General features: G+C 64.2%; 1 protein-coding gene across 1 annotated transcript in view; it reads right to left on the reverse strand.

The window, feature by feature from the left end:
• Nucleotides 1-2,110: 2,110 nt before the first annotated feature.
• Nucleotides 2,111-23,348, reverse strand: part of MORN1 (MORN repeat containing 1) — a 33,992-nt gene continuing 12,754 nt past the window's right edge. Inside the window, exons 7-12 of the mRNA XM_069464639.1 lie at nucleotides 20,559-20,655; nucleotides 18,022-18,132; nucleotides 14,698-14,821; nucleotides 14,237-14,400; nucleotides 3,464-3,597; nucleotides 2,111-2,578 (exon numbers count right to left, since the gene is read on the reverse strand). Coding sequence (XP_069320740.1) covers nucleotides 2,111-2,578; nucleotides 3,464-3,597; nucleotides 14,237-14,400; nucleotides 14,698-14,821; nucleotides 18,022-18,132; nucleotides 20,559-20,655 — 1,098 coding nt within the window. The remainder of the gene's footprint in view (nucleotides 2,579-3,463; nucleotides 3,598-14,236; nucleotides 14,401-14,697; nucleotides 14,822-18,021; nucleotides 18,133-20,558; nucleotides 20,656-23,348) is intronic.

The following is a 23,348-nucleotide window of genomic DNA, read 5'->3' on the forward strand; positions in this document are numbered from 1 at the left end:
ATGTCCCTGGGCTCTGTCTGTGGCCACGGATGAGGCACCTCACAGCCTCTGCCCCACCTTTGGCCGTGCGCCCTCCCGTCCTCCTCCCTGGAACCGGGGAGTCCGACCTGAGACCCTGAGACACAAAGGGACGCAGTCCTGAGGAGGGACGCAGTCCTGAGGAGGGACACGGTGTGGCGGCTGCTCTGCGCCCACCGGCCCGGAGAAGCCAGAGGGTGGCCCAGGGGGTGACCCGGGCGGACCTGCAGCCGGGTCAGGCCCAGCAGGTCCACGCCCCGCGGCCTCACGCCCTCCGTGGGAAGGTTCTAGAGCCCTCTGGGCCTGGCAGAGCCGGGAGAGGGGCCCCCGGGAAGCTGCGTCACAGGGGTCCTGAGGAAATGGAGGCGGCTGTGTGTTGGGAGCCGAGAGCATCCCAGGCGGAAAAGGCCACGCGGCGCGCGCGGACCCCCAGCTGGAGGAGGCGCGGCAGAGCCCGCTGGCGGGTCCCTGCGCGGACGTGGCGTGTGCAGATCCATGTTGTGTGGGGACGAGGGGCATGGGCGACCAGGGAGGTCTTGGACTCGAGGCTCCCTTGGGAGTCCCGGGCGTTAGTGACAGACCCCTGAGCCCCTGCTGGTGTAGTTGAGCCCAGAGGACCCGCTGAGAGCTGGCCGGGGGCACCCCCTGCACCCCGACTCGAGTCTGTCATTCGCAAACAGGGTGCCAGCAGCATCCGTCCTTCTGCCGCTGCCCTGGCCCCGCCGTGTGCCCTGCCTGGGGCGGGGACCCTGCCTGCGAGGGGACCCAGCCTGCGAGGGGACCCAGCCTGGGAGGGGACCCAGTCTGGGAGGGGACCCTGCCTGAGAGGGGACCCAACCTGGGAGGGGACCCAGTCTGGGAGGGGACCCTGCCTGGGACGGGGACCCAGCCTGGGAGGGGCAGCCCTGGCCTTGCGGGATTTCTTAAACGCAGACCAGACGCGTGCTCTGAACGTCCAAGTGCGTCTGACTGGCGGAGCCAGGCCTGCTGGGAAGGATGGTTTTCTTACGGTTCCCGAGGTGGGCTCTTTGGGTCCAGCGCCATGTCTGGGTGCTGGAGCTGGAGCCCCCCAGCATGAGGAGCATTGCGGGGGGTCTCGGGGCCCCTTCCCGTCTGCAGCGAGGCAGGATCATGGGGGGCACACGCTGGGGCAGATGCTGGGGGTCTTGGGCGGGTCCCCCACACTCTGGGGCGTCACAGAAACTCCCAGATGGCTGGGGAGGGGTCTTGGGGGGGGGGACGGAGCTGGGGGGGCCCTGGAAGAAGTCTTGAGGGCGACAGCCCCGCAGCAGCTGGGCGGGGCGGCCTGAGGGAAGGGGATTGAGTGGCTGCAAGGACCTGCGGGGGCTCGGCGAGGGCCCCGCACCCGATGGTGGGTTTGCGTGAGACGCTCAGAGCTGGGGCCATTGGCAGCCGCGGACTCCGATTCTGCGGCCCCATCTCCCCTGGGTTACAATAATCCATCTGCGGATATTTGAGGGCCGCGAAGCCCCTTTGTGGGCGCTGGCCGGGCCGGGAGGGTGAGCGGCCCCCACCCTGCTTTTTCCCTGCAGGAGGACGGCAAAAGCCATCCTTCTGCTGAAATGAGACGTGTCCCGTCAACCGCGGCGCCAGCAGGAACGCTGCCCTGAGCGCGGTGCGCACGCCGGCCGCCGCGCCGTGTCTGGCTCTTGTGTGTCCCGAGGGTGGAGCGTGGGCGCGTGGGGACCACCTGTTTGTGGGATTCAGCGTTGCTTTGTCTGCGCTCCTCAGTGATTGTGCAGAGCGACCTTCGTATTAATTCACAAACGGTGACTCAGAGCAGCGCGCGGGGTGACACCTGCCACTGGGGACGCTCTGCCCAGCCCGCCTCGCGCGTGGATCAAAGGCTTGTTTGCCCGCCAAGCCCGCGTTCCCGCTCAGCCCACGCCCGCCGGCGTCACAGATGAGCAATCTAATTGCAGGGAGCTTCGAGGGCGGCTCAGCTCTAGGCGGGGGCCGCAGGCCCTTCTGCCACTCAGCCCCTCTCCCCCCGGGCTCCCGAGCGTCTGCGCCGCGGCCCTGCTCTCCCCACGGCTGTTTCAACGCGGCCCCCGAGCGGGCGGCCTGAGGGTCACTGTCCCGGGCACGCTGGCCTCGGCTCCCCTGTGCTGGGGGGCTGGAGGCCTGGCGCGGGGGGCTCCTCTGCTCCTGCCCTGCCGCTCTCCTCGGCCACCTCAGGGGCCTGCTCTCGGCCCCCGCCCACCCGGCCCACCTGCCCGAGGCCCCGAGCTCGCCCTGTCTCAGGGGGGCTCCCGTCTCCCAAGAGCAGGACTTTCCCCCCGGGGCTGTGGCCTGTGTCGCTGCCACGTTCTGCTCCCACCGGGGTCGCGAACCTCACAGCTGCCCCAGAGGACGCGGGACTTTGCACCTGGCGCTCCTGCCACGCCCTGCCAGGCCTGTGGGGCTGGCGGTCGGGGGTCTGGGGCAGGTGGGCGTCAGTCCTGCCGGTCGTCTCCACCCCAGCAGGGTGGAAGGGACGGCCTGGCCCGTGCTGGGAAGGAGTGTCCTCAGGGGTAGGGACAGGTGTCTCTGCGCCTCCCTGCAGCCAGGCGTGCAGCCCTCTCTGATTCGTCAAACCATAACCCAAACGATTTGGGCGAGACGTTACTGAACCCCAAGTCCCTGTGCCTCAGTTTCCTCTTCTGTAAAACGAGTGCCATGCCCGTGGCGCAGCCTGGCCCAGGACCAGCCCATGAGCCCCTCAGAGGCGCAGCCCTGGCCACCGCCCTCTTCTCCGGGAGCCCCCAGCCCCTCCCGCCCTGCAGCCTCCTGAGCCTTCCGGCGAGTCTCCCCTCGGGACTCCGGGGAGTGGGGCTTGCAGTGACCGGGCCACAGGAAGCAGGACACTCCTGCTCCACCCACCTCTGGCTCGTGTGGGTATGTCTCGGAGGGCGCACGGCCATGTCTCGGCCACAAGCTGGGTGTTGCAGGGACACCCAGCCCAGCCCCTCTGCTCCCCCCCAGAGCGGGGTCCTCCCCTCTCTCTCCAGACCACAGAGGCTGGGGCTGGTGGCACCTGCCACTCCTGGGCAGACCCCTTGCCCGTGGATGCTCTGCGTCGCGGGCCGGGAGGACCCGCAGGTGGATGAGCCCCCAGGAGGTTCAGACACACAGGCAGGGGGTCGGCACCCGCGGCCCTGCCGTGACCCGCCGTGTCGAGCGAGAGCCAACCCCCCAGCTGCCCGTGAGCGGGTCGACCTCTCTTACCTGCTGCCTCCTGGCGGCTCCTGTCCCGAGGGCGTCGTCTCCCCGGGGACACCTCTGGACCTGCTGCCTAACCCCTAGAAGGATCGGGCAGGGGACGGGGGGCGGGGGCAGAGGCTCAGAAGGGGCCAGGAGCTGTGCCCTGAGCACCCGGACACGCGTGGCCTGGGGGTCGGGGGCAGCCAGGTGGGCAGCCAGCGCCCCCAGCCGTGGTGCTCACCTGGGAGAGGCTGTCCAGGGACAGGAAGGGGCGGTACCCGGGCGGGGGCGGCCCCAGGAGGATGTCCGCGAACTCCGCACAGCCTTGCTTCACTCGCCGGCAGGCCCCAGGACAGCGGGGCGTGCGGACCCCGGCTGAGGAGAGAGGAGGGGCCCGACCGCTGCTGAAGCTCAGGCCGGAAGAGCCGTCCACCGGCTGCTCCGAGGGGCTGCAGTGGCCACGGCAGCCGTGCGGCCTGGGGCTGCCCCATCACCGGGTGGGGCCCGGCCAAGGACCCCCATTGTCCTGGGTGCCCCCTCTGGGCAGCCAGAGTGTACAGGGGTGTGTACTTGGGGGCCCCTAGACGCCCCCCAGTGCCTGGCTGGCCAATGCTCTGGGGTTGGGGGAGGTCTCTCCCTTCCCTGCAGCCACTGCCAGCTGAGGCGCTCGACTTCCAGGGCAGGGACACGGACAGGGATGGAGGCCAGACAGACCCTCCGAACACAGCCCATGGAGGGAGGAGGCCCCCAGCTGGGCAAGTGCGGTGTGTACCCACCCGCCAGCCCCGCAAGGGGCCACAGCCCCAGGAGACCCCGAGATCCTCCGTCACCCGAGTACGGCAAGGCCGCCCCTGCCCACCCTGGCTGTCTCCCTTCCTCCTCCCCCAGGGCCCCAGGGTGTGGGGGGGTGGCCCTTCCCCAGGAAAGGCGTGGGTGGAGTCGGAAGTGGTCCCTTCAACTCGGCTGGCGCAGGACCCCCCTACTCCCGAGCTCACATGTGCGTCACAGCCCACCGTCCTCCGCGTGGCTGGGGCTGAGGCCGGGGGAGGAGGCGCAGGCAGGAGCTGAGGGCGGGGCGAGGCGAGGTCTGCGGGCAGCGGCTGGAGCTGCCCGAGTCGGGGGTTCTGAAGGGGAGGCCTGGGCCGGGGCGGTGGCCACGGATGAGGGTCTCCCAGGGCAGCAACTCCGTCGGCAAACGGAAGGGACCCGGGGAGGGGCCGGGCAGGAGCCCACGTCCCTGGGGGGTCAGCTGCATTTGCGGCAGCAGGACACGGCTCCTGCCCGCGTGTGCAGGCGGACCGCACGCCAGGCCCTGGGGCGAGAGTGGGCGACCTTCCTCCCTGCACTGGCCGGGCCCTGGGGCCGGAGGCACTGACGTCCCTTCCCGGAGCCCAGCAGAGGCGCTGGGGAGAGCCGGGCCCCGAAGTATTTCCAAATTACAAGTGGGAGAATTATTTCCCTCGGAGGTGTCTTAATTTCCTCGTTATGGTGCGTTATAAAAAGCAAAGTCTTTCCTTCTGCAAGGACGTTCCTTGCTAATGTCCTTCTTCTCCCCATTAGCTTTTGCTGTCCCCGCACTCTTCACGGCCGGGGCAATGGCCGGAACCTTGCTGCTGACGCCACAGTTCCCACTTCCTAACGCACTGACAGCTTCCACGCGGGCTCCAGCGCGGCTACCTTGGACCACGTCCTTTGTCAACACCTCCTGGGCGACACAGACGCCAGCTCCGCGTCCCGACAGGCAGAGCCCCAGGCCCTCGGCAAGGGCTGCTCCAGAGTGGGCCCGGCCGGAGCGCTAAGGACACGAGGTCCACGTGGCAGCCACTGGGCCTCAGGCCCCAGCCCCCGCCTGCCATTTCCAGGGGCAGGTGGGCGTGGGGAGGGGCATCTGCACGCCACGCCGGGCAGGCCTGTCTGTGCCGACACCGTCCACAGAACGTCCACTGTGCCGACACCACCGACACCGGAGGCGCCGACCGAGCCACGGGAAGAGGCACCCACGTGGCACCAGGCACTCGCAGGCAGCTTCTCTCGAGATCTCACGGCCTCCCTGAGGTGGAGGCTCTGCCATCCCTGCCCCTGGGCTGCCGAGACGCCCCGGCCCCGCAGGGTGAGCGAGAGCAGCCGTGCCGGCCACCACGCTCCTCCCGGGCAGCACCAACGTCACGGGAATCATCTGCCCCCAGCGCCTCCGGAAGAGGACGTGGAACAGCAGGGATTCGGGAAAGTCTTCCAGCCCCCGTGGATCTGCACTTGGGGCAGCCTGCCCTTGTAGGCGGGGTCCCCTCTGTGCCGTCCCCTGCTGAGGGCACAGGAGAATGGGGCTCTGACTTGGCCAAGACCTTTTCTGTTGCAGGTGAGATAAACCCAACAAGAAATGGCTTTAAGTTTGGTTTCAGTTTCAACCTTAAACCGAAAGAGGAGTTGTGTCCCCAGTCCTGGGACGGAACCTTCTAGACCCTGAGTATGTGACCCAGGAGCCCACGCTGTGTCTTTCTCGGGCTGTCACTTCTCCTTCCCTCAGGCTCTGACCCGAGCCAGGCCACCAGCCACGCGGGACGGGCCTGCCGAGGGGGGTCTGGCTGCCACGTGGGTGGGACCATCTGGATACTTTTGCCATCACGCGCGCGGCGCCCCTGGTCCCCATGGTGGCAACCACACGTTGACCACGGTGGCCTGTGCACCTGCCGGCCCTGCCACCTCCACCTGCTGCTCTCACGGGCCTCAGGTGCAACCCCAAACCTGCCGCTGCCCTTCCTGGGATCCCCACCCCCCGCGCTCCAGACAGAGGTCGGGGGTCGGCCTCCTGCTCCCGTCCTCCTCCCTCTGCCCCTCGGGCTCTGCAGCGGCAAGACCACCGCAGTTCTGCCTTCGTTTGCACCTGAGTCCACCCGACGCCGTCCCCGCCCCGCCGCCCCCGCCCCGGCCCCCGCGCCCCACGCCACCCCCGTACACGCCGGCTCCGGGTTCCCCTCACCCCCAGTCTGTTCACAGGGCAGCTGTGGGACCGTCACACGGAACCATGGTGGGTCCCTCCCCAGCCGAGACCCCCAGTGCAGGGGCCGCCTGGGGACCAGAAGGGCCACACGAGCTTGCGCTTCCCTAAGGAACTGGCATAGGAGGCCCGGCCGGCAGGCGAGGCCGTGCTGTCCTACTGTGCGTGGCACTCGGGATCCGCTCTGCGCCGTGTCGGCCCAGAGCACCGGCTGCACGGCTGCCGAAGGCCACGGCCTGCGCACTTGTCCCCTGCCACCAGGACGACCCTTGCCTGGGACACCTCCCTCCCTCAGCATCACCAGCGTCACCAGTCCCTCTCCACTGCCCGTTTCCTCCGGCCCCTGAGTCTCCAACGCTGCCGCCCCTGGCGTGGCCTGGCCTCTCCCCTGCCCTGTCCACTCCCTCACTGCCCGTGGTGTGAGCACGTTACCCAAGGAGCCCCACCTCCCGCCTCCCCCGGGGCCAGGTGCCAGCCCCAGCTTCCTGCAGTCACCCCCACGCTGTGCCTGGGACATGGGGCCCTGGGTCCCCAAAACCTGATCCCTCCTCCAGCTCAGCCTCCCCCTCGGTGAGAGGCCCCACCCTCCACCTGGGGCTGGAGTGCCCTCCCGTCACGGGTGCCCCGTCAGTGCAGGGCGCCTGGGTCCCCCTCGAGTCCCCTCTGTGGGCAGCTGCGTGGCTGCCCTCCCGGGGCCTGGGCTTGGATGGCTGCGGCAGGACCCCCGGCCCCTCGGCGCCCGCTCTGCCCTGAGATCCGTGTCTCACTGCAGCATGCGACCGGCTCGAAACAGCGGTGGGACCTTGTCCTCTCCTGTTCCAAACACCCAGGGGCCCTCACCCTCCAACCGCGCGTCTCCTCGGCCTCCGCCTGCTGCCCTGGCCGGAGCCTTTGCTCTGTGCCCAGGCGGGTCCCATCCTCTCGGCCTCCTCTCCAGCTGCTCCTCGCCAGGGAGGCCGCGCCCCGCCAGCACCTCTCAGCGCCTTGCTGGTTCCTGCTCCTGCCTGAGCCGCTACTTTGTCCTCGGCAGAGTGCACGTCCCGCCTCATCTCCCAGGCGTCCCTCGGTGGCACCTGGGCATGTCGCTGCTGGCGGTGGTGTGGCTGTGCAGGCCACGCTGTGAGGCCACAGAAGGTCTGGTGGCAAGTGCCACCAAAGGCACCAAAATCTGACCTCCGAGAACAGACGAGGTGCAGAGACTGTTGGGTGACGGCCACGGTCAACGGACACCCCTCCCAGGGAGTGGCGACCACTGCCCTGGGGGCCACGGCAGAAGCTCAGCAAGACACGTTCTTTGACAAATGTGTAAGTTCATCAAATTCTGGGCTCCATGGGCCCAAAGGAGCCACTCAGGCGGGGGTGGGGTCCCTGCCACAGCCCCCAGGTGCCCTCAGAGTGGCCCCTGGCTCATTTGTGGGGCCACTCCCGCCCCAGAGGCCACGCTCAGCACCTCCCGGGCCAACCCACAGAGGCAGGTTCCCGACCCGGCTCTCAGGAGTTCCTTCTGAGGCCGTGATGCCCACGTTAATGACGACAATTACAGCTTCATCAGCAAGATAAAGGTCACCAGGAGACCGTGAGAGAGACTCGGGAGAGAGGAAGGCTGCGCCTGCCCCAGGGATCAGATCGGGCAGCTTGACCTCTCCAGGAGGGAAACGTCAATTAATTACCTTTTTACAGCCGCCTCAATTAGACTCCCCAGTCACCTGTGTAGGACACCCAGGCAGCCGGCACGGAAGCCGTCCAAACAAACACGCGGGCAGGGCTGGGACGTGCCTCGAAACAGCCGCCGTGGGCCAGGCCCTCCGGGTGCAGAGCAGGCCACGGGCCAAAATGTCTCCTTCACTTAAGTGCAATCAGAAAATTAAAACGCGATGGGCCCTGCGGGGGCGAGGACGGTCTCATTTGGAGGTGACCAGACACACTGCATTAGTCTTTAAGAGTCGACTCAATTAGCCAAGGAGCTCCGCTCATTAGAGGCACGGGCACAGGGGTGCCCGGAGGAGCCAGCCAGTGCATGTCTGCAGGACCCGTGGGACGGTCCCGATGTCCCAGGCACTGTGCCAGGGCAGGTGGCTCCACGGCCTGCAGGTGCTGCCCAGACCTCCAGGCGCGGCCCCCTCCCCACTGCCCCTCCCCCCAGGGACCCACCTGCCCCTCGCTGGCCTGAGGGCTGGACGTCCCTGCACAGGACCTGTCCCCGTCCAATCCTGCTGCTGTCCCTCCCTGCACAGGCCCGCCCTGACTCGGCTCTCCAGATCCCCTGCTGGGCACGGCCAGGGCTCCAACCTCAGGTCTGTCATAGCTGGAGAGGGAGTGCGCACACACACGTGTGCACAGCCCTGTGCACACAGACACGCACACACACATGTTCACTTTTGTATCTGTCTATAGCGCAAACCCCAAGCTCACACAACCCCCCCCCCAAGTCCAAGCCCAGGCTTCTCCTCGTCTCCCCTGTCCCAGGTCTGGTCTGTGTCCACCTCCTGCACCACCCTCAGGCAGGGACGCCCCCGGGTACCCTGTCCCCATTGCCACCAAGCCTTGCAGGAGCCTTCCCCAGCCCCTGGGCTCTGACCATGCCCTGTGTCGGGGTGTCCCCACCCCGTGGGGTCCCTGACTCCTGGAGCCCCCCAGGCCCCGACGCCCACGCTACTGGGGGGTCTGAATAGCTTTGGGCCTGAATTGTTCTGGACGGGAAGGGGAAGGAACAAGAAAGAACCTTGGAGACGTGAGAGGGTCCGAGAAGGAAGAGAGAGTAAAAGGGTAGATTCTACCCAAAAGAGCAGCTACCGCTAAGGAGACTGCTGAGCCCCGAGAGAGATGGGGGCACCCCAGCCCTCCCAGCCTCGACGTAAGGACTCACCTCGCCCGGAGCCGCCACCCGGGACCCTGCCCCACCCCGAGCCACTGGGTTTGAGGGGGACACACCGCGAGCGTCGCGTTCATTTCCATTTTTACCCCCTGCTCTGGCACTGGAAGCAACACGATACCTTTTTATACTGTATTTTTCTGGGACATTCCCTCTTTATGATGTGATTCCTAGAAAAAAGAATTTATAGCACAAACTTTCCTTTAAAAATATGGCTCCTTTATGCTACTCTGCCGTAATTAACCACAGACAATTAATATTAAAACCTGATCACCCACGAGGCAATGAAATTCCCAGGAACTCTCTGCTGCACGCTGTCACTTTTATTGGCAAGGTGGAATTAGCGGCAGAGGGCACCTTGAATTCTAAAATCATCTCACAGTAACGGCTGATTCTTCATGGAATCATCTGAGGAACACGCAAAACCATTTTGTGCAGCACGTGAAACACAGAAATCACTCAGATCATGGAAAACGTTCACTGGGAAGGTTTGTGCATTAAAAAAAAAAAAAAAGGGAATCTGACCCTCTCGAGCCTGTGGCTTCTCTGGGGTCCGGAGTCCAGTCTGCAGGGGCCTGTCTGAGCCACCGCAGCCTGCAGCCCTCAGCACCTGCGCGGGACTCGATGGGCCTCGGTGGCGGCCACGGCAGACACCCGCCGGCAACACTCTACACAAAAGGGCTCCTCGTTTGAAGCCGTGGGTGGGAAATTACAAAAGGTTAGGAGACTAAATATAAAAATCTTTTTGAATATAAAATCAATGTGCTTTGTTACTAAAATCTAGGTGCTGTAATTTAACCAAAATAGGGTTTAGAATATCTGGCAATAGCCCACGTCTAGGAAATCGTCTTCTCCATGCAATGCAAATCGTCTATTTGAAAGTTAAAAACAATTAAACTACTGAAATATTTCATATCAACCAAATAATAAAATACTGCGATTTGCAATTACGTATTACTGACATGAGGACCTCTGGGAAGAGGAAGCATTTTTCTCTCTTCGTTTTACTTGTTTGTATAAACGAAAACCAAGTGTTTGAGGGTTTGTTTTCTCACTTGCTGTTAGGTCCAGGCAAGACGCTTTGACCCCGAGTCCCAGCTGGGCACCGTGGGGGTGTGCGTGAACCCCCAGGGCCTGTCCCTGCATTTCCAGCCTCCTCCACGGGCAGTGGACCAAGGCCTGTGCTCCCCAACCCCTGGCACCGCGGCAGGGCTGGACGTGCCCCTGGGAGGGCCCAGCGGCCTTGACCCAGCGGGGTAGGGCTGCTTTCCGGGGCCTCCATGCGCCCCGACCGCCGCAGCGCACCCCAGGCTGCGAGACAGAGGCCGGTGGCCGCATCTGGCCACGTTTCCACGGTCCGAAGAGCTGGGGGTGCCGCGCTGCTCCCGCCGCTGGGGAAGGTGTTCCAGCTCCCCTGGCTGTCGGCACGGAGCTTCGGGAACATGTTGAAACACCGATAATTGCTTTTCAATGTAAGACAACGCCCACTCGGCTTTAATTTTAGGTCTGACTCATGCCGCGGTGCTTCTCTCAGCAGGTCGGAGCCCCCCACCCTCCCTCCTCCCCGCCCCCAACCCTAACTGCTCAAAGGGCGTGAAACCCAGAGGTTGTCGAAACAGAAACATTCGCTGTGTCCCGGCAGGTGGAGCCGGGAGGGAGGCGGCACGTCCCCACCTGTCGGTGGCCCAGCCCAGCGCAGCCCCAGCAGCAAAGGCCACAGGTGAAGCCCGTCGGTGTCCCGCGATGCCACGTCCTGCCCGGACCACGGGGCGGCGAGAGTGTGTGAGCACAGCGGCCGGGCCGCGGTTAGCGGGAGACCCTCACACGGGGTCGGAGCAGCCCCACACTCCTGCGGGTCTAACGGAATCAGCATGTTCACCACCCGGGGCCGGGTTTTAACTGCAAAGTCGGCCAACTCGTGAATCACGGAGACTGCGGGGCACCGTGGGGGTCACGCACAGGGCAACCCACGTGCTTCCTCCGCCAGAGATGCCGGCCTAGGGCTCGACCTCTGCTCCCCATCCCCCTGCACAGGTGCCTGGAGGCCCCGCCCTGCTCAGACCGTGGGTGCTGGTCTGTGCTCCCAGCAGCACGCAGAGCCACCTGTCCCGGGTCCCTGCCTGGACAAGGGTCCCGAGTGTTCCCGGGCTGAATTCCGCCCCACCAGCCCTCCCCACGAGGGAAAGACCCGGCTTTAAGCAAAGGAAAAGCAGGCAGGGAGCCCCTCCCCCACCCCGCCCCTCCTCCCGCTCAGGTGGGACTCCACGGGGCAGACTGACGGGGTCCTTCCCCCAGGCTGCCCTCTGCAAACGCCCACTGGGGCCGCACACGGGGCTCAGGCAGGGGCCTGGGTGGACCGGACGCTGCTGCAAACCTCGCTTTACGGGCGAGGAGACTGAGGCACAAGCAGGCTCAGGGTCAGAAAGGTCGTTCCACACACCATGGGGGAGGGGCCCGGGCGGTCTTCCCACGGCCACCAGCCACCGGGCCTGGGCCACCCTGCACGCGTTCAGGGGCCAGGCCTGGCAGCTCTCACGAGAACAGGACACGTCCCTCGGGCTTCCCCACAGGTCACTTTGTCTGTGCCGGGACACTCGAGTCACAGCGAAGCCAGCACAAGCCGGAGCCCAGCGCCTGGGAGCGGCGTCCACGGGGGAGGACCCACCCCCGGCCGGGTGAACCCCAGACGCTCGCGGTGGGGACGGGCACCCAGGGGCGGCGGCACCAGCATCCATCATGTGACAGTGACAAGGATGGGGACGCTGGCGGGAGGCCGGGCGGTGCCCGGCGGGCGACGCGCAGACCCTGCATTCCGGGGCCTGGTTTCAATCGAGACCTCGTTACTTGGCTCCGAAAACCTCTGCAAGCAGGAGCAGCGGCGCCCGGTGAGTGTTTTTACGCAGAAATATGAGACTATCCCACCGACGCGGCGTAAAACTGCTTCTATAAACGGAGGCGAAGGCAGACGGGGTGCGTGCCAGACCCCCGAGCCCCCAGGTCCCGCCGGCCCTGCTGGCCCCGCAGCCCTCAGGGCTGGACCAACTGGCGCCCCGCAGAGGCGCTCAGGCTCCCGCCACCTGCCCCCGCTGCCCGGGCCAGGCCGGCCCTTCCTCGTCTGCCGCCTGGGAAACAGCTCATGGGTTCGGCCTCCGCGGCTTTTTCAGGCTCCTGTTTGCCCCTGCCAGGCAGACCCTTCGCGGCCCTGGGGGCCTCTGGCCACCAGCTGGGTCAAGCTTCCAGGGTTCGGGTGGGAAGGGGATTGGGCTCAGGCACCTGGAGGGGGACACCTGGCCGCAGAGGGGTCCTCCCGAGTCCCTGACAGGCCACCTCACTGCCACTCCCTCCCCACCTCAGCCGCGAAGGACCGCAGGGAGAACGGGGCCCAGGGACCGGCCAGGAACGCTACACAGAGAGGGGCCACCGTGGGCAATGACCAGGAGGGCCTAGGAGAGCCACAGGGCCACAGAGGGCTCAGGGTGACCAGGAGGGCTCGGGTGCCACCTGCCAACACCACCCTCAGCACTGTCGCCTGGCAGGCAGCGAGGAGCCAGATCCGGCGGAGCCCACACCTCTGTGCCGCCCGTGGGGCCGGAGCGCCCTGGGCAGCGGATGTGAGGAGGGTGGGCCTGGCTGGAGGGATAGGATGGGGGCGCAGGGGCCTCGGGCTGGTGGGGGGCTGGGCCGCCCTGGGAAAGGGGAGCCGGGCAGGGAGGGGCCGGCCCTGCCCAGCGCCCGCTCCAGGGGTCCTGGCTGGAGGGCCTGGGCAGGAGGGAGGCGGCAAGGGGATGAGGGGAGCCAGTGAGGGGAGCTGCGTGGACTCCTGGGGGCACCCCAGGGGGCAAGTCTGGAAGAGGAGAGGCACTGTGGGGGGCCCGGCTGGACGGCCCCTGGGTGGGCTGCCGTCTCTGGGGTCCCCGGGAGAGTGGCCTGTGGGGCTGGGAGGAGTCGCGCTGGGCCCCGGGCGCTCCCGGCAGAGCCAGTTGCAGCGAGGGCTGGCGTGGGGATGTTTCTGATGACCAGGGACATCCGTCAGCCCAGAGCTCCCATCGTGCCGGGGGAGGCGGCCGTGCTCCCGGCTTCACAGCCCCCGCCCACCACGTCTCGGTTCTGGATGCGGCCCCACATCTCAGCTCTGCCCCGTTTGGCCCCTGGCCCCCGCGTGGTCCCAGCTGTGGGGCCGGGGGACCTCCGCTGTCAGCCGGGCCCGCCCTGAAGGCCCAAACCCAAAGTGCCCGTGAACCTGTTCGGCAGACGCGTCTGTGGAGCCGTCCTGCTCCTCCCGTCAGAGTCTAGAGGGACGGGGGTGCAGGGCCGCAGTGGGGGACACGATATGCCACCGACGACCCCCGGCCCCAGAGCCGTGCTCGGCTGAGACGCCCGCCAAGGCCGTCCCCCCATCCCCGAATTAGGACGCAAACCCTGTAATCTCAGAGCACCGGGTTACCTGGGGGGATTCGCTGTCACTGAACACACACCACGGTGACTAAACTGTGGTTCAACTCCCCGGCTCAGCACCCAGTTACTGTGAATAATTCTGGAACGATCTGTGGCAGATCCAGGCCGAGCGCCCTGCGGAGACGGTTTTCACCTGCCCGCCTGGGGCTGTGCTGGGGTTGGGGGGGGGCTCTGCCCCAGGGCCCACTCAGAGCGGCACCTCGTGAAGACCTTGAGCTGAACACACAGGAGTGGAACCAGCCGGAAAACCAGGCCCACGGTGTGAGCAGTTGGGGCCACCAGCGCCCACAGAGCCTTGGGCGGGGGCCACTATGGGGGCTCCGGGTGACAGGAGTGGTCAGAGGCCGTGTCCAGGCTGAGCACAGGCCTTGTGCCCCCGAGGCTCGGCCTTGGCCCACAGACCCGGGAATCCAGGGCATCCTGTGGGTGCCGCAGCCCCGGCGCCACCTCAGGGCAGACACACAAAGGGACCTGAGCCGCCCGGGCTGCACCCAGCACTGCGCGTCGGGTTTGTATAGGAGGGACAGCCACCGGCCACCTGCCAGGACACCCAGGACCACCAGCCCCCACCTGCCTTTTCACCCACTGCATGGTGACCCCCTGGGAGGTCCTGCTCAGGCCTGGTTCTGGGGCTCCCCTGCCACCCCACACCCTTGACTGCCCACCACCAATGGCCTGTTGACTGCACTCACCGGGGTGGCTGTCGGGGGAGTCACCCTGGCCACAGAAGGCACCTGACCCCAGCGCTGGCTCCAGGTCTCCCCTAGGGAGGGGCGAGTCGGCCCCAGCGCCCTCCAGCGCCGCTCCGGGCTCCAGCGTCCCCGTGGACAGCGGATAAGGGATGCACTCGAAGCCACTGTGAAGGGAAGGGGCAGGTTGGCTCTGCTCCCCCTCGACACTGGGCCGGTGGCCTAGGCTCTGACCCTGGGATGCGGCCTGGGCGCAGCTCTAGGGAGCACTGGGCACTCTCGGGGGTCCTGCCAGTCGCCTGGCAAGCCTGCTGGGCTGGGACCACCAAGGCCCAGGGAGCAGAATGGCCTCCCAGGATAGAGTCTCTGCCATTGTCACTTGTGACGCCTCGTGGCAAGATCTGACGTTAAAAACCAGTTCAAGTTTGGGCACCGGGCACCATGTCTGCGTCCCCTTCACTCACAATGGGGTCTGAATGGACGTCTCCCAGTTGTCCTCGTCCACCTTGAAGAAGCTGACCGCGGAGTAGGCCGGCAGCTGCACTCGCCTGACGCCCGCTGAGAGCTGCAGGACCCGGCCGTTCTCGCCTTCCAGGAGAGAAGCAGAAGCCCTCAGACCACGCCCCGGAACGGCAGACGTGGGCCCGGGTCTTCCTGGACTCCGCCAGGGAAAGGGGCCCGGGGCTTTGGTGGGGCAGCACTTAGAACTGGGCCGGTCACTGGACAGGCCCTGCTTGCCCCTCCGGCCTCTACTCCTCCCCTGGGCTGCCAGAGGTCTCCTCCCAGCCCTGGGGTCCCTGCTGCCCCCATGCTCGAGTCCTGGACCCCGGGTCTCCTGTTCTGGGCCTCAGGGCACTCTGGCCCCGTCACTGCACTGGCCTCCGGCCTGCACTCGCTGGGAGGGCCTCTCCCGGTGACCAGCCCCACGGGGTCACTAAGCTGCACCCCTGGCCTGCAGAGGAGACCGCAGGGAGCAGGTGTCCGGGGCTCCGCAGGGCTGGGCGAGGTGCTCGCTCTCATCTGCCAGGCTGGAAAACTCAGAAGTCGCAGGAAACTCAGAGGGTTTCGCTTCAGTAATGGGGAATGATTAGGCTGGGGCAGAGTTCTCCTCCAGACCTGTCTGACAGATCATAAAAGCAGGACCCGAAAGGATCACACTGTCTCCAAGTACTTAACTGTGCCCCAGAACAAAGCTCCAGAACCTTTACAGGACTACAAAACATGTCCAGCACCCAGAAAGGTGACATCTATAATGTCTGGCGGCCAATCCAAGATCACCAGGCGGGAAAAGAACGCAGGAAGGTACGGCCATACCGAGGAGAAAAATCGATGGATTAAAACCAACCCAGAACTGACACAGATGTTAGAATTAGCAGAAAAGGACATTTAAAAAGCTGTTATATAGTATAACTGCATTCCCTGTGTTCAAAAGTGAAATAGAGACACACAGGATGTAAGAAAGAACAGAGTAAAACTTCTAGAGATGAAAGACACCCTGGATGTGACCACAACAGGCCCCACACTGCAGGAGAAAAGATTTGTGGACTTGAAAACACAGCTGACCGCTGGACAACGTGGGGGTCGGAGCCTCGACCCGCTGCAAAGTCAAAAACTTGTGGATAATTTTTGACTTCCCCCAAATTTTACTAATAACTTACTGTTGACTGGAAGCGTTACTGATAACAGAAACAGTTGATTAACACATATTTGGTATGTTATGTGTTTTAAATACTGTATTCTCACAATAAAGTAAGCTAGAGGAAAGAAACTCATATGAAGAGAAAATATATTAACTATCCTTAAGTGCAAGTGGATCGTCATGAAGGACTTCATTCCCACCATCTTCCTGTTGGGGAGGCCGAGGGGAAGGAGGAAGAGGAGGGTGGGTCTTATGGTCTCCGCGATGGCAGAGGCAGAAGAAAATCTGCATGTAAGTGACCCACACAGTTCAAATCTGTGTTGTTCAAGGGTCAACTGCACAGCTATAGAAACTGTCCAAAATAAAACATTGAGAGAAAAAAGAATAAAAAAGGAAAAAAAAGAAGGAAGGAAAAAGAAGAAAGGAAGGAAGGAAGGAGGGAAGGAGGGAAGGGAGGGAGGGAACCGGTGAACAGTGGGGCAATTTTAAGCAGCCTGTACATGGGTGATGCACAGGGGAGGCTGTGACAGAAAAATTATTGGAAGAAAATGGCTGAAAATTTCCAAATTTGATGAAAACCTACAAATGCAAAAAGCCAGATGAACCCCAAGCACAAGAAACACAAAGAAAATGATACCATGTCACATCAAATTGCTCAAACAATCAATACATAGAAAATCTTCAAAGTGGCCAGAGAAGAAGCTCTCATTTCTGCAGAGAAACAGAGAGGAGGATGACAGCAGATTCCCTGTCTGAAACAATGCACACACGAAGATAATGGAGCGACATCTTTAAAGGCCTGAAAGATGAAATGGAATTTTATGTCTGGAAAAATACCTATCATAAATGAAAGCAAAAATCAAGATGTTTCCAGTCGTACAAAAGCTGAAAGAATTCCTCACCAGCAAACCTGTACTAAAAGAAATTGTTAAAGATTAAGTCCTTCAAGGCAGGTGGGGCACGGTGGCTCCCACCTGTAATTCCAGCACTCTGGGAGGCCAAGGAGGGAGGATCGTTTGAGCCCAGGGGTTCGAACCAGCCTGAGCAACATAGCCAGACTCTGTTCCTACAAAAAATGAAAAAATTAGCCAGGTGTGCTGGCGGCACCTGTAGTCCCAGCTACTTGGGAGGCCGAGGCAGGAGGATCAGTCGAGCCCAGGAGTTCGGGGCTGCAGCGTGCTGTGATGGCACCCCGGCACTCCAGCCTGGGTGACAGAGTGAGACTCTGCCTGAAAAAAATTAAATAAAATACCATAAAACACCCAAAACTTCTGCTATTCAAAAGACAGCATTAAGAAAATGAACAGATAAGCCACAGGTTGAAGGAGAACGTTTGTGAAGATGTACCTGACGAAGGACTTATACCCAGAGTACATAAACAACCTTAACTCAAAAGACAATGCAATTTTTAAAAACAAGTAAGCTATTTGAACAGCCATTTCTGCAGAGGAGATCTGCCGACGGCCACGGGGCACGGGAAACGCTGCTGGGCACCGCCAGTGGCTAGGGAGATGCAGATCGAAGCCGTCAGGGGATCCCAGTCACACCCCCAGGGTGGTCACTGCCAGACGGGCGAGGGTGCCAAGCTGATCGGTGCACAGGGACCGGCGCCATCGCTCCTCGCTGGTGGGATCGCAAAAGGGAGCGGCCGTTTTGGAAAGACAGTTCGGCAGTTTCTTTAAAGTTTAGACATGAATCTGCCGTACGGTCCAGCCATTCCCCTGCAGGTGCACACCCAGGAGAAACGGAAACCTATGTCCACACAAAAACTCGTACACGGACGTTCAGAGTGGCGCTACTCCCTACAGCCAAGGCGCAAACGACCCCAGTGTCCCTCAGCTGATGAGCTGTGGGCTACGGAACACGGCTCCTCCACGAAGAGGGAGGGGGTCTGACACATACACATGTGCACACATGCACACGCGCGCACACTTGTTCATGCATGCACACGCTTGTGCACGCGTGTACGTTCTCATACACCCATGCCCGCGGCTGCCCCCTGCTGGCAGGAGTGCCTGCTGTCCCTTCTGCTCCGCTCGGGGCCAGGAGTCAGGAGCCCCAGATGACGCCTGGTCCGCATTTTCACTGCTCGGGAACCTGATCCTGTTCGTCTTTCGGAAAAGGCAGGTCATCCTCCTGGGACACTTACTCTTGGCCACCTCCCCACTGTCCTGCTGCAGCTGGACGCTCAGCGTGAAGGAGGATCCCTGGGCCACTTCCATCACCTCCGGGCCCAGAATCACCATCCTGGTGGCCTGTGCTGGAGACAGTAGAGTGTGGCATTAGCGGTGGCCGGGAGTGCGCCTCGGGAATGCACCCCCATCAGAGGTGCTCCCGGGGGGAGCTTGTGTGACAGCTACAAACACAAGCACAGCCATCACCGCAGAGAGTGACCCCGTGGTCATTCAAAGGAAGACCTGGAGCCTTGCATTTCCAAACGGCGCTGAGCACGTTAAACACACGGCAGGGGTCCCCCAGCGCTGAAGAGGAGGAAGTGAGCGGTGCAGGGGCCGTTGGGTGTTCATGCCAGTGGAATGTTCCGGCAAGTCTTCCCGCTGGTGGGGACTCAGGCCCTGCATTCCCTGCGTCTGAGTCAGCGCCTGGAGGTGTGGACGCGGGGCTGCCGGAGCAGGCCCTGGTGAGGGTGTCCCCCGAGGGCTGGCTGGCGCCTCCTGGCGGTCAGGGCCACCCCTGCTCCACCGGGATGGCCGCTGCAGCAGCAGCCAGAGCTGGCTTTGCGCCCAGCGTCCTGCTGTCCCAGCAGCCCCGACACCCCCTACGGAGCCACCTCTGTCAAAACACAGGGAGGCCTCAGACGCCAACGCGGCAAACGCCACGCTGTGCACCAGGCCGACTTGAGCGGGCAGAGCGAGATCCGCCTGCAACCGGCCCGGGGAAGCTGCAGTCTCGGGTGCAGAGCGACGGGGCGCCCCAGGGAGCGGGGCTGGTGGTGCCAGGGAAGTGCCCCGGACATGCGCCCCCAGGCGGCTCCCTGCAATGCTCTGGGAGGATCTCGCTGTCCCAGGGAGACCCCACCGGGTGGATGGAGGCTGCGTCCCAGGTCTCCTGTCTGGCTACTGCCTGAGGATCCCCTTCTCTCAGGGTGAGGTCACCAAGACACTCCGGTGGGCCCAGGGCCCCGGGAGACTCCACCTGAGGAAGGGTGACCGGGCCAGGCCCTGAGTGCTTGTGGTGCCAGGACCCCCGCCCTGTGCTCCCAGCCACCAGCACCCCTGCCTCCACCAGGAGTCTGTGCCAGGGCGGCAGTTGCAGTCCTGGTGCCCACCCAAGGTGGCGCGAAGGGCTGCCTGGGCCCAGGCCTCCTGGTGCCATCAGCAGAGCCAGAGTCAGTTCTGAGCACCTGCATGTCCGTCACAAACTTGGCACCAAGGTTTGGATGAACAACTGGTGTCTCTGGCCAGACTGACCCCTGGGGTAGTGCCCTCACCTGGGGTCTATGGAGAGGCCACTGAGATGCCACCAGGAATAGCATAGGGGATGGGAAAGTGGCCTGGAGAGGCAGCCCCCAGCAGAGCCCAAACTGGTTGTCCCCTCAGTGGGCCATGGGCCACCTTGTGGCCATGTCACAGTGTAGAGAGCTCAGGGGAGCTGGACAGAGGCAGCATAGACACTCACGCCACCCAGACACTCAGGCCCATGTGATGCTGGGAGGGCCGGTGGCTGGGAGGGCCGTGGCTGGGAGGACCTGTGGCTGGGAGGGCCGTGGCTGGGAGGGCCTTGGCTGGGAGGGCCCGTGGCTGGGAGGACCCGTGGCTGGGAGGACCCGTGGCTGGGAGGGCCCGTGGCTGGGAGTGCCCTGGCTGGGAGGGCCGTGGCTGGGAGGACCCGTGGCTGGGAGGACCCATGGCTGGGAGGACCCGTGGCTGGGAGGGCCCGTGGCTGGGAGGGCCGGTGGCTGGGAGGGCCGTGGCTGGGAGGACCTGTGGCTGGGAGGGCCGTGGCTGGGAGGGCCCTGGCTGGGGGTGCCCGTTGCTGGGGGGGCCCTGGCTGGGAGGGCCCTGGCTGGGAGGGCCGTGGCTGGGAGGGCCCTGGCTGGGGGGGGCCCGTGGCTGGGAGGGCCCTGGCTGGGAGGGCCGTGGCTGGGAGGGCCCGTGGCTGGGAGGGCCCGTGGCTGGGAGGACCCGTGGCTGGGAGGGCCCTGGCTGGGAGGGTCCGTGGCTGGGAGGGTCGTGGCTGGGAGGACCCTGGCTGGGAGGGCCCGTGGCTGGGAGGGCCCTGGCTGGGAGTGCCCTGGCTGGTAGGGCCGTGGCTGGGAGGACCCTGGCTGGGAGGGCCCGTGGCTGGGAGGACCCGTGGCTGGGAGGGCCCTGGCTGGTAGGGCCCGTGGCTGGGAGGGCCCGTGGCTGGGAGGGCCCGTGGCTGGGAGGGCCCGTGGCTGGGAGAGCCCACTTGCAGCAGGACCACTTGGGACTGAGTCTGACTCGGGGGCTCTGCTTATCCATAAGCCCTTTTGAAATCAAATTGGAACATGTTTTTTCTAAAAGGAGGAGGGATTTTGTTTTATTTTATTTTTCCTACCCCCAAAGGGAGGGACTTTAGATTCCGCTTCATCCCAGCCTCTCCCCAGGGTGCTCTGAGACTGATGCCTCCCACGTGACTGCCCCGGGGCCGGGCCAGGACCCCACAGTGACGCACAAGGCCAACAAGAAAGCTGGGGACACCTACCCGCTGGGTGGCCGTTGATCCACAACCCGCAGTAGACGACCCCTGAGCAGTGGACCATGCTGCCCAGTCCACTGAAGACGTCACTGTGCCACTGTCCCTGCAGAGAGAACCCGGAGGCCTGAGGTCGGGGCCTCCACAGGCCCTCAGGGACCACAGGCTGCTGGAAAACCGCATTGTCCTGAGGGCCCTGGCAGCCTATCCTTTGGTGGTGAGAAAGTACATTTTATTAGAATTTGATTCCATTTGCTTTGCAAAACATACTCCCTTTTGAATTTTAATGATGCCAGGAAGTTTGGGAACAATGGCACCGTATACAGAATGCGAACAACGCGCCATCCACGGGGACACTCTCGGCACAAAACCCTGTTCACACAAAGCTGCTGCGTCTGTGCCCGTGTCACACGGGAGACCCCAACCTGCAGACCACAATGCTGCAGTGTTAGGACCGCGGCTTGTCACGCCGCTCACTGACAAAGGCAAAGGCCAATTAAAGCCGCAGTCTGAACAGGCGCCACACACGGGGAGGGGTCTGTCCCTGCGCCCCCAGCGCTGCCTCCCCCGCACAGGCCTGCGTTCTGAACCGCACTCACAGGAAAGTGGGAAAATGAGGTGAAGTAGCAGGAAAATTACTTTCATGGAAAATTTCGAGATTGTAATGGTATTTTATTTCACTATAAATGACTTCTATTAGAAGAAAAATTAACCAAAGGCACGTTTTTGTTCTATTCACGCTTCTGCAGAAGTTAATTGGGCTCCTGCTTCCCCGCCGGCCCTCCCGGGGCTCCCGTCCCCGTGGGGCCCAAGGCAGGGTGCAGGGACTTTCGGGGCTTCTCCACGGACCCCAGACCTGGGATGGGGGGAGGGAGCGCAGTGAGGGTGGGAGTGGGGGGCACGGGGGAGCCTGGGGTCAGCTGCTGGGGAGCCGGGTCACAGCAGGAGACAGCACCAGGGGGCCCAGGGCTGCGGTGGGGGCGGGGCGGCCTGCAGCTGCTGCCCCGGAGCGGCTCACGCCTCCAGGCCGGGGGCGCAGAGACAGCTGGCAGCCCGTGTGGGCGCCTGGCAGTGGCAGCACAACAACTCCCGGCCTCAGGAGAGGCCGGGCTGCCAGCTGGGGGGCTGGGTGGTGGAGGCTCGGCTGCCACCATGGACAGGGCCCTTCCTCCTGAGGTCCCCCAAGCAACCCCCACCCCTGGGAGGCTTAGTTGGAGCCACAGGGGTGATCTTGTCCCCAGCACCAGACCCCAGACTCTGCCTCGAGGCTGCACCAGCTGGGTTCCTGGAATGCTCCATGCCAGGCGCTTGGCTGGCGTCACCGGACAATCCACGATGGGAAGAGCCACAGGTCACCGTGCTCTGGGCCCCTGGCGAGCTGCCGTGGCACCGGCAACCATGGGCGTGAGGCTCCAGAGCCTGGCCACGTCCCAGGCCACACGTGGGTGAGGTGAGGTGCAGGTCTGGGTGCAGACGCCCAGAATCAGCTCTGGAGTTCCCAGGCTGCACCACCCACCACCGCCTGGCGTGCCCAGAGCTGCGCCCTGCACCCCTGGCCCTGCCTGTGCAGGCCTCCTAGGTCTGCACACGCCTGTGATGTCCTACCAAGCTGGGCCAGACCCCTCGGGAGCAGCCTCTGTCTCCTGCCTGGGATCTCCGCCCGCAGGTCTGTCTCACTCGTGTCCACGCTGGGACCCTCCGAGGGCTGGTGGTGAACTCACCGCTCCGCCAGCACCACCAGCAGGGGCTCGATCAGCACGAGGCTGAGGGGACCTTCAGAGGCGCCTGGGGCCCACGTCGCCACCAGCAATGGGAATTGTGATGCTTCTGCCCTCTGGAGAGCGCCGCGGGGGCAGGTGTGGGCACAGGTGGCCACGCGCCCATCCACAGGTGAGCACCGCTGGCAGGAGGGGCCAGACACGCACAGGTCACGGAGACAGCAGGCGTCTGGCGCTGGCGGCTGGCTGGAGCCGCGACACACAGGCACCTCAGGTCAGGGCTCCGCATCGGTGCGCACCCCCGAGCGAGGGCGGCGGCCCCAGAACCTGAGCCCCACAGCCACTGGGGGCTCACCAGCACCTGGGTGAGCAACGCCACCAACTGATGGCGGCGTCTCGCCTGACGCTCTGAACGGGCGTTTGCAAAGTCCACACTGCCCAGTGAGTCCACATGCGCCCAACGCGTGAACAAATACATATTAACATAACACGGTGTGGGGGGAGAGGCTCCTCACCACACCCGCTGACGACACAGGTGACGGCCCGGCCGAGAGCCTGGGTGCGGCCGCCTCCTCCTGCAGGGCCTCCAGGGAGCGGGGCAGAGCCCGGTGTGGGGCTGCCTGTGGCGAGGCCGGAGACCCGGGAAGTGGGGCACGCGGCGCCGCTGACATAAACCCTCAGGGGCCAGTGCCACCTGCTTTCCTTCCTCCTCCCTGCCGGCGACGCCTGGCACCCCGGTGAGGACAGGTGTGGGGCGGGGGACATGGCGCGTGGGGCCAGGTCCACACCCAATTAAGCAAAACCGAGGTGAACAGCGCACTCAACATCAGGACATGGTCACGCGGGAATGGAGCGAAGCCCGACAAAACCCCTGGTTGCCGAGGCGACCCCAGGCAGCGAGGGTGACGCTGGTGACGGGGCCTGCGGGAGACGGGCCTTGCACAGCTCGGCCCTCCCAGCCCTGCCTGCTGCGCCCGGGCTCCCTCCCACTCCCGCGGCTGCAGCGGGGCCCCCAGCTCCCCATACGGCCACCCGGCCCCCGGCCCCGTGGGCTCAGCAACTTCCTCATCGATGCCTTTGA

The sequence above is a fragment of the Eulemur rufifrons genome, unplaced genomic scaffold (genome assembly GCF_041146395.1).
Source record: "Eulemur rufifrons isolate Redbay unplaced genomic scaffold, OSU_ERuf_1 scaffold_84, whole genome shotgun sequence".
NCBI classification, from domain to species: domain Eukaryota; kingdom Metazoa; phylum Chordata; class Mammalia; order Primates; family Lemuridae; genus Eulemur; species Eulemur rufifrons.